This window comes from Diceros bicornis, chromosome 5 (assembly GCF_020826845.1).
Source record: "Diceros bicornis minor isolate mBicDic1 chromosome 5, mDicBic1.mat.cur, whole genome shotgun sequence".
NCBI classification, from domain to species: Eukaryota; Metazoa; Chordata; class Mammalia; order Perissodactyla; family Rhinocerotidae; genus Diceros; species Diceros bicornis.
The window spans coordinates 92,469,720-92,485,922 of record NC_080744.1 but is presented as its reverse complement, the minus strand read 5'-3'; the positions used below and the strand labels follow the sequence as shown (position 1 = coordinate 92,485,922).

At 55.5% G+C, this 16,203-nt stretch overlaps 1 protein-coding gene across 1 annotated transcript; it reads right to left on the bottom strand.

Moving 5' to 3' along the window:
* Positions 1-2,093: 2,093 nt before the first annotated feature.
* Positions 2,094-14,434, bottom strand: ISG20 (interferon stimulated exonuclease gene 20). Its single transcript, XM_058542415.1, has 4 exons — positions 13,617-14,434; positions 13,073-13,324; positions 3,718-3,918; positions 2,094-2,312 (listed from the first exon to the last, which is right to left on the bottom strand). The coding sequence occupies exons 2-4, from the start codon at positions 13,298-13,300 to the stop codon at positions 2,226-2,228; spliced, it is 516 nt and encodes a 171-aa protein (XP_058398398.1). The 5' UTR covers positions 13,301-13,324; positions 13,617-14,434; the 3' UTR covers positions 2,094-2,225.
* Between the last annotated feature and the right edge of the window lie 1,769 nt (positions 14,435-16,203).

Below are 16,203 nucleotides of genomic sequence, written 5' to 3'. Positions count from 1 at the left end.
GGGAGCCCATGAGTGGGGCTGGGGCGCCCAGCGCACGCTGCCCTCTGGGGTCCTCACCCTTACACAGCCCCCGCCTGGGAGGGGGTGGGCGTCTCCCCGGGTTTTCTCTCCCCTGGGGCATCCAGGCACCACAGACAGAAGCAGGAGTTCGGGCTTGAGATTTCCTTTGGGAATGCCTTCGCTTTGGGCATCCCAGTTGGTCTCTCCTTCCAAGGAAGCCTGAAGCCGTGGAAAGGAGCTTGGGCTGGGAGTCGGAGAGCCCAGGGTCACCTTCCAGGCCAGGCTGCCTCGCTGTCCCAGGCCCTCTCCAGCCTCAGCTCAGTGGCTGAGTGAGGGCAGCCTGGAGGGTCCCCTGAGCAGCCCTCTAGCCATTTCTGAAGACACAGCCCCTCACACCTCATGCCAAAGCGTTCCTCAGGCTGGTTCTGCCTGCCTGGCAGCCTGGCCGACGGATGGCCCAAGGGCACCACCTGGTGGCCAGTCATAGCCAGACAAGGCAGTGCACCCAGCAGCTTTGAAGGTCCATAAAAATCCCAACAGCAGTGGGCCAGGTCACAACTCTGAGACTCGGGAGACAGGGCAGGAGAGAACCGTGAGTTCTCTTCCCCAGCCTCCCGGGAGTGGGAGGGAGCCCTCCAGGTTCCCAGAGGTCAGTGTGCGAATGGGAGGCCCTGCATTGTAAGCAGTCTGAGGGAAAAGCACTTGAGTTTGGGGTCGGACAGTACTGCATTTGAATCCCTCGGGTCCTTAACGTTATCGTAAATCCCTCATCTATGCAGTGGAGCTATTTAGGACATATCTTGCAGGGCTGTGGACCTCTCTCTGCATGAGCAGGTAGCCAAGGGAGATGGCAGGGGGCAAGGCTGGACCGGTGACCAGTGTCCACGCCAGTGGCACTCAGCCCTTAGGCCAGTGGCTCTCAGCTGTGGCTGCACATTACAGTCACCTGATGCCTAGGCAGAGCTTCTCAAAGCATTGTTCCCAGACCAGCAGCATCAGCATCAACTGGGAACTTACAAGGAATGCAGATTCTTGGGCTCCACCCCAGACCTGCTGAATCAGAAACTCTGGGGGTGGGGCCCAGGGCCCTCGAGGTGATGCTGATGCAGGTCAAGGTGAGAACACTGTCCTTAGGAACTACTGGGGTTGCTTACAAGCCCCTCAGGTGATTCAATTTTCCTGGGCATCAGAGTCACCTGCGGAGGTCAACAAACTAGCAGATGCCGGCCCCGCCCCCCAGCGATTCTGGTTTAGTGGAGCTGAAGTGGGCCCCGGGCACAGGCTAAAACAACAACTCTGCAGCTGAGTCTACTGAGCAGTCATGGCTCTGGTTTGGACCCTTTTCCCCACACACTGCACACGTCCTTCCTTCAGAGGGTGGGTTCCACAGCAGAATGCAGCTGCTCTCCCTGGGGTCCCCTAGATCGGCAGGTGGTCCAGAGAATAACCACCAGTCATTGACATTTGGTGGGTGCTTAAGCTGTGACAGGCATGGTGCTAGGGACTTTGTATGCAACAACTCACAAGAACCCTATGAATTGTTAGAATTCTCCACTTTACAGATGGAGAAACTGAGGCACAGAGAGGTTAAGTAACTCACCCTAGGTTACACAGCTATTAAATGGCAGGACCAGGATTCCAACCTAGTTCCCTTTGATTCCAGAGTCCACTACCTTTGCATGCTTATTTGACAAAAAAGGGGAGGGATGACTTGCTGAAGGTCACTGGGGGTGGCACCCATCACACCTCCTGTACCTTTGCTTCGAAGTTCACCAGTGCCGTGGCACCAATTTCAAGACAGGATGAATGGACCTCTGAGCTGGGTGCCCCCCAGGGAATAATGTACCGCTCTGGGCATAAAAGCAGCTGGAGAAGGGCGGCAGAGGCACGGGTTGCTAATTAAGTTGCATGCCACCTAGATTCCTGGAGCTTCTTCTTGGACACACAGGATCCAAGACATTGAGGAAATTGACACTTGCCCCCCATCCCATCTCAAATCCTCACAGCCCTCTCAGCCTCACACAGATTGGGTCTTGTCCACCATTACCAGGCTCAGAGAGAAGAAAGGAAAAGAGGAGGATCTGATGACGGAGTAGAGAAAATATAGTCATTTTACTATTAAAAATGCATTTTACGAAAGCAAGTGAGTTGCTGTCCTGAAGAGCTGCAGGCCGCCACTCCCTGGGGAATCGAGCTTCAGTCCCAAACCGTGGGGCAAGCAGCCCTCAGTGGTCTCGAATCCGCCGGGAGATTCGGTAGAGCTCCATCGTGGCCCTGGCGTCTTCCACGGAGCTGTGTCCTGACTTGCTGTTCTGCAGACACAGGTAGAGTCGGGGCTTGGGGCGGGGCTGAATCCAGACACCCAGAGTGACCTGGGCTTTCCCTGCTCACCACCCGATTCCAGGGCTCCGTCACTTCTGATACCCTGGACTCAGCAGGTGGCTGGATCAGGCCTGGCTCCATCCATTAGTCCCGGGCCGGGGCACTAAGCCCAGGTGTGGCCAGGCACCACGTCCAGCATCCTGAGAACCAGGCTGTACCCTCAAGGTGCTTACAATCTGGTAGGGGGTGGGCACTGCAGACTTGCTCCACAACACGGGGGCTGAGGCAGCTCTAAGAGGACGCTCCAGGGTGCCCGGGCATATGGGAAAAAGGGACATGTCAAAACCATGTTTCTAATGTGCTACTTCTCAGCAAGTTGAGAACAGTGTTGTTCAGTGAATCGATGTGCTGACCATTCTGTCATTGGTCCTGTGTGCCACTGGGCTAACCGAGCGGCCAGACTCAGGCCCATCCCCTGCTTCCTCCACGATTCCAGCTTGCCCAGCCAAGCAGTCCCTCACTCCTCACACCCCGAACTCCTCTCCTGCCCACCTCTACTAAGACCCACCTCCAAACTCCATTCAGACCCGGTGTCCTCCCTGCCACCCATCCTTCGTCCCTGCTCCCAGGACACCCGCCCTTCCCTCCATCGGACACTCCCCACAGCGTGTGCTGACGACCGGGTTCTGGGCCACCATCCATTCAACCAAGAATTCCTCAAGGACAGGGCTGAGCCTTGCTCACCCGTGTCCCCTGCAGCCGGTCCAGCCTGGCCCATAGTAGGTGTTAATGAATCCGTGTTGACCTGGAAGGCCCGCGTGGGGAGCCGCGGCTCCTAGTGTCTGGCCCACCTGCCTGGGCCCTTCCACTGGGTGAGCTCCCGACCCCAGCACTGCTGCCTTCACCTAGGGCTCGCCGAGACTAGTGCTGAGAGGTAGGGCCCAGGAGCAGCGTCAGCGGATGGCTGATGGGAGTTGTGTGTAAAGACCCCCGCTCCCTGGGTGAATCTGGGGTCTGCGTTTTACACCCTCTCCCAGAGTTCCACAGTGGGATTAAGTCATCCACAGGGTAACTGGCTTGATTTTAAAAACAAACCAACCAACCAACCTTTATTGGACACCTTCCCTTCCCTGCCTCTCCTCCTCCCTCCATCAGCGCTTCCTGGGGCCACCTCATATAAAATTCCTGCACCCCGATCCTGCGGGGGGCTGCCTCTGAGGGAGCCCAGACAACGCCGCCCCTCTCACACGCTCACAGCCCCCAGGACTACGGGGGAGACTGTCCATGGGGCCAAATATTTGTTCTGGAGCCACTGAGGGATTGGAGAGTCCAGGGGGGAAGGCCAGGCCCCAGCACCAGCTCTCGGGCCGCAGCCTGGGAGGGGAGGCTCCTCACCTGGATGCGCCGCCCGAGGAGGCGCTCACTGAGCACCCGCAGGGAGACGCGCCTGCAGTACTGCAGGTTGGCCTCGCGCCACAGCCGCCTGTCGGTGGACGTGTCGTAGATGGCGTAGCCGCTCATGTTCTCCTTCAGGGCCTTGAAATCGTGCTTCAGGTCATGACCCACCACCAGCTTGCCTTTCAGGAGCTGCAGGATCTGGCCAGGAATACATGCCACCACATCACTCAGGGTCCTCCCGGTGGGTCTGGGGCAATTTGGTGCCTTCATGGGGATGGCAGGGAGCAGCCCCTCCTCGACTTGCTGTGTGACTTTGAACAAATCACCGACCCTCTCTGGGCTTCAAACATATGTATAAAATGAGGAGACTGTGCCAGGTCCCTCCTCACACTGAATAGCTTAGGTCTGTGCTGAAGGCCAGTGGTTCCATGTGTGATAGCAACAGCTAGCACCTACTGAGCATGTCCCACATGCCAGGCACTTGCCTAAGGACGTCACGTATATTATGTCCTTTAATCCTTTCAACAGCCCCACTGTGGCAGGCCGAACAATGACCTCCCAAAGATGCCCACGCCCTAGTCCCCCGAACCTGTGAACATGTTACATGGCAAAAGGAAATGGAAGTTGCAGATGGAGTTTAGGTTGCTAATCAGATGACCTTAAAACAGGGAGATTTTCTGGATTATCCAGGTGGGCCCAACATAATCCCAAAGATCCTTATGGGTGGAGGTCAGAGTGATTCGTTGGGGGAACTTGACATGCTGCAGCTGGCTTTGAAGACGGAGGGATGGGCCGTGGGTCAAGGACCACAGGTGGCCTCTTTATTTCTTTTTTTTTTTTTTGGTGAGGAAGATTAGCCCTGAGCTGACATCTGTGCCAATCTTCCTCTACTTTATATATGGGACGCTGCCACAGCATGGCTTGATAAACCCTGGAACCCTGGGCCTCCAAAGCAGAGCGTGTGAACTTAACCACTACGCCACTGTGTGGCGCCACACAGGTGGCCTCTTTAAGCGAGAAAGGCAGGGAAGCAGATTCTCTTGCAGGGGCTGCAGAAAGTCAGGCAGCCCTGCCAGCACTCGGATTTCAGCCCAGTGGGACCCGTGCCCGACTTCTGAACTGCAGAACTGTGAGATAGTAACGTTGTGTTGTTTTTAACCACTAAGTTTATGGTTTTGTGACAGCAGCCATAGAAAACTGAAATGGCAGTGGGGGAGGGCTGTAGTTAACTAAATTTTGCAAATGAGAAACTGAAGCACTGAGAAAGTGAAATAATTAGCCCAAAGTTACTCTGATGGTTTTAACGCAAGTCTGCAGACTCCCTGACACCCCTCTCACAAAACATGGAGTCTCATTCCCCTCGCCTTGAATATGGGCTTATGTGTGACTTCTGCCTTCTCTGTGGGAGAGGAGGCGAGAATGGAGGTCAAGCCCTGCCCAGATCGCAGGTACATGAAGGAAGTATTGACATTGTTTGAACCACTATTTTGGGGCGATTTGCTAAGCACTGTTAAATAACTGGGACAGTCACACAGCTAGCTAGTGGCAGAGCCATCCTTCAAAGCCAGCAGGCTGGTGCCAGCCCCTGCTTGTCACCATTACACGTTGCAGAAAGAGCAGGCCTGCTCCAGGTCTGTGCCAGCCCAGCGGCCGAGCTTCGAGGAGCAGCCTGGAGTGCACCCAGCCCAGCGCCCTGCACAGGTGTCCAAGCCTCCCCTCTTGCCTCCATTCTTGCCTCCTCTCCCACAGTGGCCCCAGGGACAGCCTTCTGCCGCTCTGGCCACACAGGCCAGTCACCTTTCTTTGTCTTGGCTGCCAGTGGAGAGGATGGGAAGGGGGGCCTTGGGGCAAGCTGTACCAGGCCCCAGCTGAAGGTGCAGCGTGTGACTGTCTCAGGCCCACTTTGGACAGCCCCCCTCAGCCGCTGTCTCCTCTGTGCATCACCCAGCACCATAGTCTGTGCCTGGGGAAGGAGCCTTCTGGATGGCTGACACCCGCCCCAGTCCTGCTTCTGCTTCTAGGGGCCTCCTGGGACATCATGTGGGGCCTTTGATATGCTCCCCCTTGGCAACCACGGGATCATTATGGCCACTTCACAGAAGAGGAAGCTGAGGCTCAGAGAGGGGAGGTGACCTGCCCACGGTCACAGCGCTGGACCTCAACAGAGTCTGTCCATCCACTGTCAACAGGCAACGTTACCAGTCTGCCCCGCCCTTCACGGGGTTTTGTGAGGGCCTCCTCTGGACAGAGCCTGTGCTCATCCTGGGGACTGGGGAAAGCTCGGTCGAGGAATGAAGCTGTGCCGCTCCTGACGGACACCAGCGCACCTCACACTGGGCTTACGTGTCACCTGACCAATCTCCCTGAAATCTGGGTTCAGATTCCGGAGTCTGCATTTCTAACAGGGGGTGCCAATGCTGCTGGTCTGGGGGTCACCCTGAGTGGTGAGGGCACCCGACCTCAGAGCAGCGGTTCAAGGGGACTCCTGTGTAGGAGGGAAAGGACTGGCCCAGGGGGAGGGGTGGGGAGACGAGGCTGTGCTGGGCGGCCGTGAGTCACGTGCCTTCTCTTGCTGACATCCTTTCCGTTTCTGAACAATGTGGCCTGTTTTCCCTGAGCCATCTCGGAGCTGGCTTAGGCCCAGTTCACACCAAGCCCTGAGGGAGCTGTCTGCTATCCCCGAGACAGCTGCAGCCGGTCCCAGGCACAAGAGGGCCAAATCACTGTGCTGTGGATTCCTGGGAAATTCATCACTTCCCGAGTCCGAGGGTCCCTGGGTGGGGCTATGTTCGGTACCACGGGCCCCGCCATGAGACAAATAAGATGAGGTGGACAGGCAGAAGGAAGGAAGAGGGAGCAGGGAAAAGAGAACAGTCTGTTTAGCAGAGATGCCAACAACTCTTCAGGACAGAGATGCTGGGTACCGGGCAGGAAAAGACTGCTGGGACTTGCTGTGTGGTCTCAGGGACGTCAAAGACGGTCTCTGGGCTTCAGTTTCCCCATTTGTAAGGTAAGGTCCTGGAGAGGTGGGGTTCCACCGACGCTCTGAGGCAGGGTTGGGGAGGGAGGGTGGGAGGAACTGCTGGGGGCCAGGGAGAGGTGGGAGACGCCAGCTGGTGAGGCCTCAGGGCTGCGTGACCTGCTGGCTGTGGGACTGCCCTGAGTCAGTGTCATGAGGCAGGTGTGTCAAAAGCAGGGGCGGAGACTCTAGGATTCCTGGAAAGAACTGAAAGGGGAAGGGACAGTCATCGATCTGCTCTCGTCAGCCTGGCACTGTGCCCGGTTCTTTCCTCACCTCCTCCTGAGGCTTCTCAAGAGGAACATGCTCGGTTCCGTTTGACAGAGGAGGATGCTAGGCATCAGAGAGGGGAAGAGGCTTGCCTAGGTCACACAGCCGGTGAGTTGCGAGCTGAGATGCAATGCCCAGATCCACCTGAGCCTGTCCCTATTCTCACAGTCGTTATCATTACCACCTACGGAGACCCGAGGGGCCGCACCAGCATGATTAATCCAGAGCACAGAGCACAGCTGGGCCCCCGCCTCTCCGAGGATTTCGTGAATGGGGAATACAGCCCCTCTAAGGCAGGACTGTCATACCATCTGACCAAGAGGGAAGGGGGGCGCAGAGTGGTGTGTGCCCACGTCACACAGCGGGACATTTTCCACACGTGCCTCATCAAAAATTCACCTGGGACCCTTGTTAAGAATCCAGAGGGTGGCCCCCCTCCAGGCCTACTGAATCCAGATCACCAGGGGGCGTTCGCACGTGCTCCAGGGGATTCTCCACATCAGGGAGTCTGGGAGTCTCTGCCCTGACGCCTGTCGAGCAGTTCAGAGCCTGCTGCTTCTCCCATGCATTCATGCATCCATTCTTTTATTAGTTCACGGACCCATTCCTTCATTTCTGGCTGCCAGAAGAGGTGGCTGTAAGGGACTCTGAAGAATGTTGTCCCTGCAGAGGCCCAGATCCCTTACTGTCCTTTTCAGGAGTGGCCTCAGTCCCCTCTTCCCTCCTGTCCCCTTCCCCCAGCTTGTGCCCGCTTTCCACAGGGCTGTACCCCCGGGAAACCTGGATGGTGAAGTCATCCTCCTCCATCTGGCCGAGCCCCAGAGACACCTGCCCGGTGGCAGGGCCCCAAGAGGGCACCCTGACCCAGCCAAGGGCTGCAGCGCTGGTTACAGCTCAATTAACTCCCTGTTCACCAGCTCCTGTGGCCGCCCTTCTGTCTGTGTCTCCCTCCTAAACCATGATGCTTCACGGGATTCAGTTTCCCTGTGTGCAAACTAAAACTGTAATGACCCCTCCCCAATCCCAATCACAGTGTAGATGCTATTCATCATACTGGCTTAACATTAAAAGAGCATTAACTTACAAAAGTGAGCTACGAGCTATTAAAACTTACTGTTGGTAAAAAGAAAGAAAAAGAGCATTAACCTGCCAGGTGAGAGCCCTGGATCTGAGCACTGAGTTTTAACACAGCTTGCTGTGTGTCCTTAGGCAAGTCACTGCCCTTCTCTGGACTTCAGTCTCCTCATGGGTTCCTTCCTGCACTGACAGTCTGCTGTGTGGGGCTCTCTATAGATCAGACTTTCTCAGCCTATGGATCCTTTTTTGGTGTGAGTGTGGTGGGGGAGTGGCTGTCCTGTGTGCTGTAAGATGTTTAGCACCATCCCTGGTCTCTACCCGCTGGATGTCAGTAGCAGGCACCCCTCCCCACTTACGACAACCAGAAATGTCTCCAGATATTCTAAATGTCCCCTGCAGAGCAAAATCAGCCTGCACTGAGAACTGCTGCTCTAGATGGTGGTCAGACCTAGAGATGTCAGAAGATAGGCAATTCCCTTACATCACAAAAGTATGTAACCATATACGAAAAGTAAAAATAAACGAGAGAGAAGGGAGTGGCGGGAGCCCGCTCACAGTCTGAGTGCCCTCTGGCAGCAGCACCCCTGGGTGGCTCGGGGCTCAGCGGCTCCCCAGAGCCCTCCTGGATGCCCTGGGCTGCCCTGTGGCTCTCTGCGAGCTGAGCCCCCTCAGCGCTCCCACGGGAGGCACTCAGGCTGGTGAGCGACCTTTGAAGGTGCCTGCAGGAGACTAAGGCCTGGCAAGCCCCAGCGCACCTGACAGGGGTCACTGTGGGGTCTGATAAATGGCTGATTGGCTTCTGCCCTTCCTGGGGCCTGTGACCCTGGTCTCTGTCTTTGGGATTGAACCATTATGGATGATGAGTGGGATCAAACTGCCTCAGAGTTCTCGTTCACGAAAACAAATGGCAGCCGTGGCCTTGCAGCACATCTGCACTCACATGCCACACCAGACACTGCCCCTCTGTGTACTGGACACAGCGTTCACAGAGTACATTCACACACGTTGATCATGCGATCTGAACATCACAGAGCAAGCTCTAGAGCCAGAAGTGAGTCTCTGCTCCACCCCTTCCTTGGACAGCTGGCTCAGCCTTGGCCTCAGTTTGCTTGTCTGTAAAATGGGGTGATGGTACTAGTTAACTACGTCCCAGGTCGTGGTGGGGAGTGAAGGCAACGGTGTGTGAAAAGCACTTAGAACAGTGCCTGGACACAGTGCTGGATACACCTGTGCTACTTCATCGCACCTGTGTTACAGAAGAGCCTATCAAGGGCGCGGAGAGGTCTAGCAACAAGCTGTGGGACACAGAGCAATCGAGTGGCAGACACCCAGCCAGTCTCAGCTCCCGCCCCAGGCTGCGTGTGTGCTACTGCCTCTCGACAGCAAAGGCCAGCACGAGGGCAGAGGCAATTTTGTTCCACACAGCTGCCAGAACTCCTGTATTCTGTGAAAATCAACTCCAATCCTACAAACATTCTCAGGGCACCTTCTGAGTGCAAAGCACAGCATCACTCTGGGGCAGAGAAAGTGTAGAGCAGGGGCTGTGGGGCCAGGCAGAACACGTGCGTGGACAGGCAAGCTTTACAGTGCATGGGCCACAGCAACGAGGGCGAGGGACCCACGGGGGGTCCAGCAGGGGGGGATGGGCATCGTAAAGGACTCCTCTGGCCTGGGCCTGCCAGAATGGTAGCATTTCTAGGGGCAGGGGAGAGTAGGAGTTTGGCTGAAGGTAGGGTGGGCGATGGCTGAGCTGCAAGAGAAGCAAGGAGAGGTAGGTAGGTAGGGGTTTGGAGGGCCCCGAATGCTGGGCTAGGGGGTCTTAGCCAATGGGAAGCCACGGCAGGTATTTGAACAGTGGGGTGGGGAGGCTGTGACCTGAGCCAGGCGTGGGGAAGTTCCTCTGCAGCAGGGTAGGAGAGATTGGCAGCAGCATACCTGGTACAGCAGGCAGAAAACGAGGGCCAGAATCAGAGACCGCCGTTCTCGGTCGGACAATCTGGGTTTCTGCCCTGCTCTCCCCACGGGCACATTCAGTGACCATCAGCCGGGCACCAGGCACTATGCTTAGGGGTATGGGCCGTGTCACTGCGTCCAGCCTGCACCAGGCCTGGGAGGGCAGCATTAGTACTCCCCTTTCATTGATGAGGAAACTGAGGCTCAGAGAGGTTCAAGAACTTGCTGAAGGTCACACAAACCAGTAAGTGATGCAGCAGGTCCCCAGACATGGTTCCAAAGATCTGCCTGGTCCTCGGATCCCTGCCTTACTCCTTGCATGGCTGTGGGGTGCCTCCTCCGGCTGGGCTACGCGTTGCACATGTGAAGCACTGGGCCTGGCACAATCTCCGATGGAGAAACAAAAGCGTTCCACACCAAGTCTGGATGAGGACCCAGGTGTCCTGACTCCCAGGCCAGTGCTCAAAGGCGTCCAGGGAACTGGCTGCACGTCCAGACCACGGCATGTGAGAGGCATTTCTCTGCTGCCTCCTCTCCCTCTCCTCTGGGCCCTTCCCCTCTTTCTGTCACTCTGATGGGCAGGGAGGCTGGGGAAGAGGAGGAAGGATGGGGACATGCCATCCACCTGACTGCTCAGTGGGGATCTGAGCGCGGGGAGCTCTGTGCAGCGTCCCCGGACTCCCATCAGCACCTGGACAGACCCCCTCTTCTTTACGTTGCCTCAACTTCTTGGCGACTCTCCTTCGGCCTCCCCCCTCTTACCATTTCCTTCTTTCCAATCCTCTGTCTGCTACTGATGACTCAGGCCCTTGTATCTGCTCCCTCAGGGCTCTGAGTCTTCTCTCTACTGTCATCTCTTTCCTCATTCCCATCTATCCTCCACAGCTCCCCCCAGTCTAGTTTTCTTGAAACTAGTTTTGATCCTGCCATGCTCTTGCTCAAGAATCTTCAATGGCTCTCTGTGGCCTACTGAGTTGTGTACAGACTCCTCCACCCCTTGCAAACACCATCAGCCTCACAGAGTCTTTCAAGAAGCACCCTGGTGTACTGTGCCCCCTCCTCAGGGCTCCCCATTGTTCTTTTAGTACCTCGAGAACAGTGCTGTCCAACAGAAATACAACATGAGCCGCAAAGGTATTTCTAAATAATCTAATAGCCACATTTAAAAAGGTAAAGAGAAATAGGTGAAATTGGTTTTAATATGTTTTATTTAACCTATCTAAAATATTATCATTTCAACATGTAATAGATATAAAAAATCACTGAGGGACTTTATGATTATCTTTTATATAAGTCCTTGCAGTCCAGTGTGTACTTTACACTTAGAGCACATCGCCGTTCAGACCAGCCACTTCTCAGGGGCTTGTTAGCCACACGTGGCTGCCGGCACCTGCTGGACGCACGGCTCTGGAGGCCGCGAGCCTGTTTTGAATCCCAACTAGCTCTTCCGCGTTCTATCCACCTGAACTTGTGCCAGTCGCTTCATGTTATGGGCTGAATTGTATCCTCCCAAAATTCATATGTTGAAATCCTAACCCCCAGTACCTCAGAATGTGACTTACTGGAAATAGGGTCATTGTTGCGGTCCTCAGGGTAGGCCCTAAACCAACATGCCTGATGTCAGAGATGCACACGGGGGAATGCCACGTGAGCAAGAAGCCAGAGATCAGGGTGATGTGTCTACAAGCCAAGGAACGCCAGGCTGCCAGCAAGCCACCAGAAGCAGGAGAGAGCCAGAGAAGAGACTCCCTCACAGCCCTCGAAGAAACCAACCCTGCCCACACCTTGATCTCGGACTTCTAGCCTCAGAAGTGAGACAGTAGATGTCTGTGCTTCAGCCCCCCGGTCTGTGGTGCTCTGTCACAGCAGCCCCAGCCACCAGTGTCCTCATCTGTCATGTGGGGGTGAGAGGGGAAGCAACCGTGATAGCCAACATGTTCTGAAGACTAAAGCAGGCACTCTCTCCATCCTTACAATAATCCTATGAAGTTGCTGTGATTATTCTCCCCATTTTCTTTGACAGGTGGGGAAACTGGGCACAGAGAGGTTGAGTGCCCAAACTAACTCAGCTGGTAAGTAAGCAGCCAAGATTCAGACCTGCAGCTCTGAGTTAGCAGCCCCCGAGAAGCCTCCTGGCAGGCTGTCTCCGGTGGCATGAATGAGCTCATCGAGGGCGAGTGCTCAGGAGAGCATCCGGGGAGGGGCCAGGGTGCTGTAAACAGCAGCTATTGTTGTGGCCTTATCTCCAGCACCTGGAGCCTGTCGTACGCTCGCTGGGTGTGTGGAGATGAAACGAAACAATTCTCTGTGTTCTTCTCGAACCTCCCCAAGCCCGGCCACCTAGGAATGGAGGAGTTCACGTGCCCTTCCCAGAAGTCACTAACCCTGGGGGCCCTTTGAGAGCAGTTGAGTTTGCTTTCCACTTACTAACTCACAGAAACTGAAAGTTAGACTGGAGAAGATACCACAACAAGTAAAAGGTCGAGGGTGGGGAAGTCTTGGGGCCACATGCAGACCTCAAACTGAGGGGCGGCCTGATGTGGGTCTGGGGGCAAGATCTCCCTCCAGCCCAGGAGGCTCTTGCCTGTTTTCCAGGACCGGGAGGGCCCACTGCCAAGGGCCCAGCCAGTGTCCCTCGTTTCCCCACAGGAAATGGCTCACCAGTGGCAGCCCGGTGTAGAGGAAAGAATGGGGAGTCCAGCCCCCAAATCACTGTGTGTGGAACATTAGGCGAGACTCAGTTTCCCCAACACAAGATGGCAAGGTGGACCAGACGCCCCGCGGGCTGCTCCGAGACACAAGGCTAACGTTGTCAGAGGGCAGGAAGCCTTCTCAGGGACACCATGGAGAGGCCCGCGGTTCCTCCACGCCCTGGTGCTCCCCATGCAGGGGTGGCAGAGAATCATACGACTGGAGTCACAGGCCACAGATCTGGCACCCAGGGAAGGTGCCAGGGAAGTGTGCATGTGTCTGGGGGTGGTCTTTGCAGCCCCAGCCCCCCTTGGCCTGGCTGGCATATGGCCTTTCACTTACCTCCAGCCTGGCCACGGCAAATGGTGTGGCTTCCTCCATGTGCCGAGGCGTCACCCCGCTGACCGGGGTTCTGTAATCGATGATCTCCCCCTCGGGCCGGATGAACTTGTCATAGAGCACAGTGCCGTGGAGGTCCACGAGGCTGCAACGTGCCAAGCCACTCTCCCCGAAGGGCCTCAGCCCCACCATCTCGCAGTCCATGGCCACCACCTCGGTGCCACTTGCCATGCTCCACTGGGACCCTCAGATGTGCTGGAGAGGGGGCAACAGGAGGGGCATCATTTGAGGGCCAACAGAGGCACCAGGTATCCTCAGCCACCACCCAGCCAGCCTGCACCCTCTGCCCTGCCCTTTGTCACAAATACCACCTGGCAGAGGGGGAAGTTGGCCTCTTGCCACACCACCCAGCTTCCTCAGCCCAGCAGTCCCAGGGCCTCTGGTCCTGCCCAGCAGCCTCAGGACCAAGAGGCCCCCTCCCATCACCTCCCCTGGCCGCTACCCCCAAGAAACACCTTGAACCTGCCATCCCATCTCCCGCTCTCACCTGCCTGTCTCGGTGCCCTCAGCTCACGCCTGCCTCTCTGGTGCCACTTCTCAGCCGCTGCAGTTCCTCTCAGCAGTGACTCATCTCTGACTTCAGGCCGGGAATCCTGACCCTGTTTCAGTTTCTGGTTCGTTATCAAGCGAAGTCAGGGGCGGAAGGCCAGGCACGTGGGCTGGGCTGCTCCATCTCCTGGGGCTGCTGGCAGGTGGAGAGCTCGGTGGCCTGAGTCAGGACTGACAAAGCTGGCAGGCTCCATGTCTGGGTGTCCTGCCTTTGCCCCTGCCCTCCCCTCCTCAGATGACGCAGTGGATGGAGTGGATTGCAACATCTTCCTTTCCTTTCTCACCCTCCGCCCGGCCTGTAGAATAAACAGCCCAGGATTGAAGCCCAAGGAATGTCCCACAACTTCCGGGCCTGCTACCAATCTGACACTCTGTGAGGTCTTTTATGGGGGCAGGGGGAGCTGGCTCTTGGGACATTGAGGCTATTAACTGGGAAGGGCAGGAGAAGGTTGGGGTAGGGGGGAGCTAGGGAAGGCAAGGAGGCAGTGAGGGAGCCCTACAGGCCTCCGTGGTTCAGGGGTGCCTCAGAATCAGTTACCTGTCTGCCCTCAACGTGCTCTGCCTCCAGCTGGGCTGACACTATTTAAAGACAAGGAAAAGCAGTCCCAGAGGGAGCCCCCACCAGCCCAGCCATATGTCCTAGGGGCTATACTCTCCCAGGCTAGCACCCTGACCTCTTAAAACAGTGCCTGGCACATAGGGAACACTCAATAATTACTGAATAAATGAATGAGTTTATTATAACTGGGGAAAAACAGAATCAGCTTTCAATGAGGAAATCATCCATCATATGCTGTGGTGACACTCAACAATGCATTGAGAGCCCCCCATCTTCCATCTTGCCTCCTACCCCAGATCCATCCGGAATGAGCGTTGAGCAGTCGGATCTGATTGCCCTCAACTGTCACAAAGATTTGTGGCTCGAAAAGGAATTTCCTCAGGTCCCTGGTGTTTTCACCAAGCAATCTTCAACTTTAACAGACTTCAAAAATAAAACCAAATGCTAAAACACATCTGCATGATAAGGCACTGTTCCTGTTTGGTGTTCAATTGGTTCAAGTTTGGATATAAGAGATTATTTTTGGTTCCCATCCTGAATGAGCAACTTTTGCTTGAATTCAGATGGAACATATCCCTGCCCTCCCACTCTTTTTCCCCACGAGTCCTGAGCCTGCTCTCTGGTCGGCTCCAGATCTGCATCGTCAAGTCTTTCCTGCATTTCTCCCTCTCTCGGCAGGCCCTATCTCAATCCTCACCTGCCCCAGTCAGCTCCTGGTCTCCCCAGCCCCATCTTCAAGCCCTGCTCCAAACCCTAACAGATTTAATTTCCCCACATCTAATCTCTTACACTGTCACCGCACTTTGCTCAAGAACCTACAGTGATTTCTTGTTGTCCAAAAAAAAAAAATTAAACCTCAACTCCCGTGCTGTTTCCAAGACCCTCTTTCATCTATCCCACCCACCAGCCCTTCCAATTTAACTGCACCACTATCCAATCTAAGGCCTCTCTTTTAGGTTTAAACCTAAATCCAGGGCCATTGTGTATTCAGGTGGTGACTCCTCCCAAACCTTCAGACCATGTCTGTCAGTCCTTAATTCGCATTCACCCAGTGCTGGGCCCTAGAGCGGGAGGGTAGATCAGGTCTCTGCCTGCAGTGGAAGAGGCAGGTGGTCCTGCCACAAAGGCCAGCGCCCTCCCAGGCCTTCACCGCTCCCCATTCGCACTTCCTTCCCCCGCACTGGCTTCTTCTGTTCCCCAGGGCCTGGGCATTTGCCGTACCATCTGGAAAGCTATTTCTCCAGGTAATCTATTACCTTTCCTGCCTTCTATTTAAAACTGCACTTGCTATCCCCTTCCTGGATTTCTTCTGTAGGAATCAGCACCATCTGAAATACCATGTATTTTACGGGTTCATTTACTGTCCCCCTCCCACTTGCTTGGTTCGCTGGGGGGGCCCCAGCACCTAGAACGTGCCTAGGTCACGTTGGACGTTTTTCAAATGTATTGGACACAGGCACTGGCGAGTAACAGAACCTAGGGGCAGAATCCCTGATCCCAGCCCCGGGGATGGGCCAGAGGGGTTCCTAGTGGTAATGTCACAGGTTTAACTGGAATCACCCATCGGCCAGACCAAGCCCCAAGTCTTGTTGGGTCAGGTGACAGCAAAAATGTGAATCACTCAGGGCAAACCTCTCGGCCTTACAAGATGTGCATCCGGCCACAGTTGGCCTACCTCTCGTGACAGTAGCAGGTACAAAGGCTGCACTGTGTGGGCTTCTCTGAACCCCAGCCCCAGGCACAGGCCGAGTGAACAATTCATAACGGTGGGTCAGACGCTGCTCCCTACAGGCCACTTGCCCTTTGAATTCTAGCTCAACCGTCTCCAACCTTAGCTGGGCACGTTCCCCTAAAATGTGTATGTGAATTTCTCAATTATATACTACAAATGGAATCATAAATATCAGCAATTTCATGTGGTTCAACTTAACACGTGTAAAACTGTGCTAATGGAATACATTTTTAA

What these genes read in the sequence shown, in the direction of transcription:
- ISG20 (XM_058542415.1), bottom strand. Translation starts at nt 13,300, where the DNA reads ATGGCAAGTGGCACCGAGGTGGTGGCCATGGACTGCGAGATGGTGGGG. An exon ending in TTGCCGTGGCCAGGCTGGAG is followed by an intron (nt 3,919 to 13,072) that starts GTAAGTGAAAGG and finishes ATTCCTGGCCAG; the next exon opens with ATCCTGCAGCTCCTGAAAGG. An exon ending in TCCTCGGGCGGCGCATCCAG is followed by an intron (nt 2,313 to 3,717) that starts GTGAGGAGCCTC and finishes CTGTGTCTGCAG; the next exon opens with AACAGCAAGTCAGGACACAG.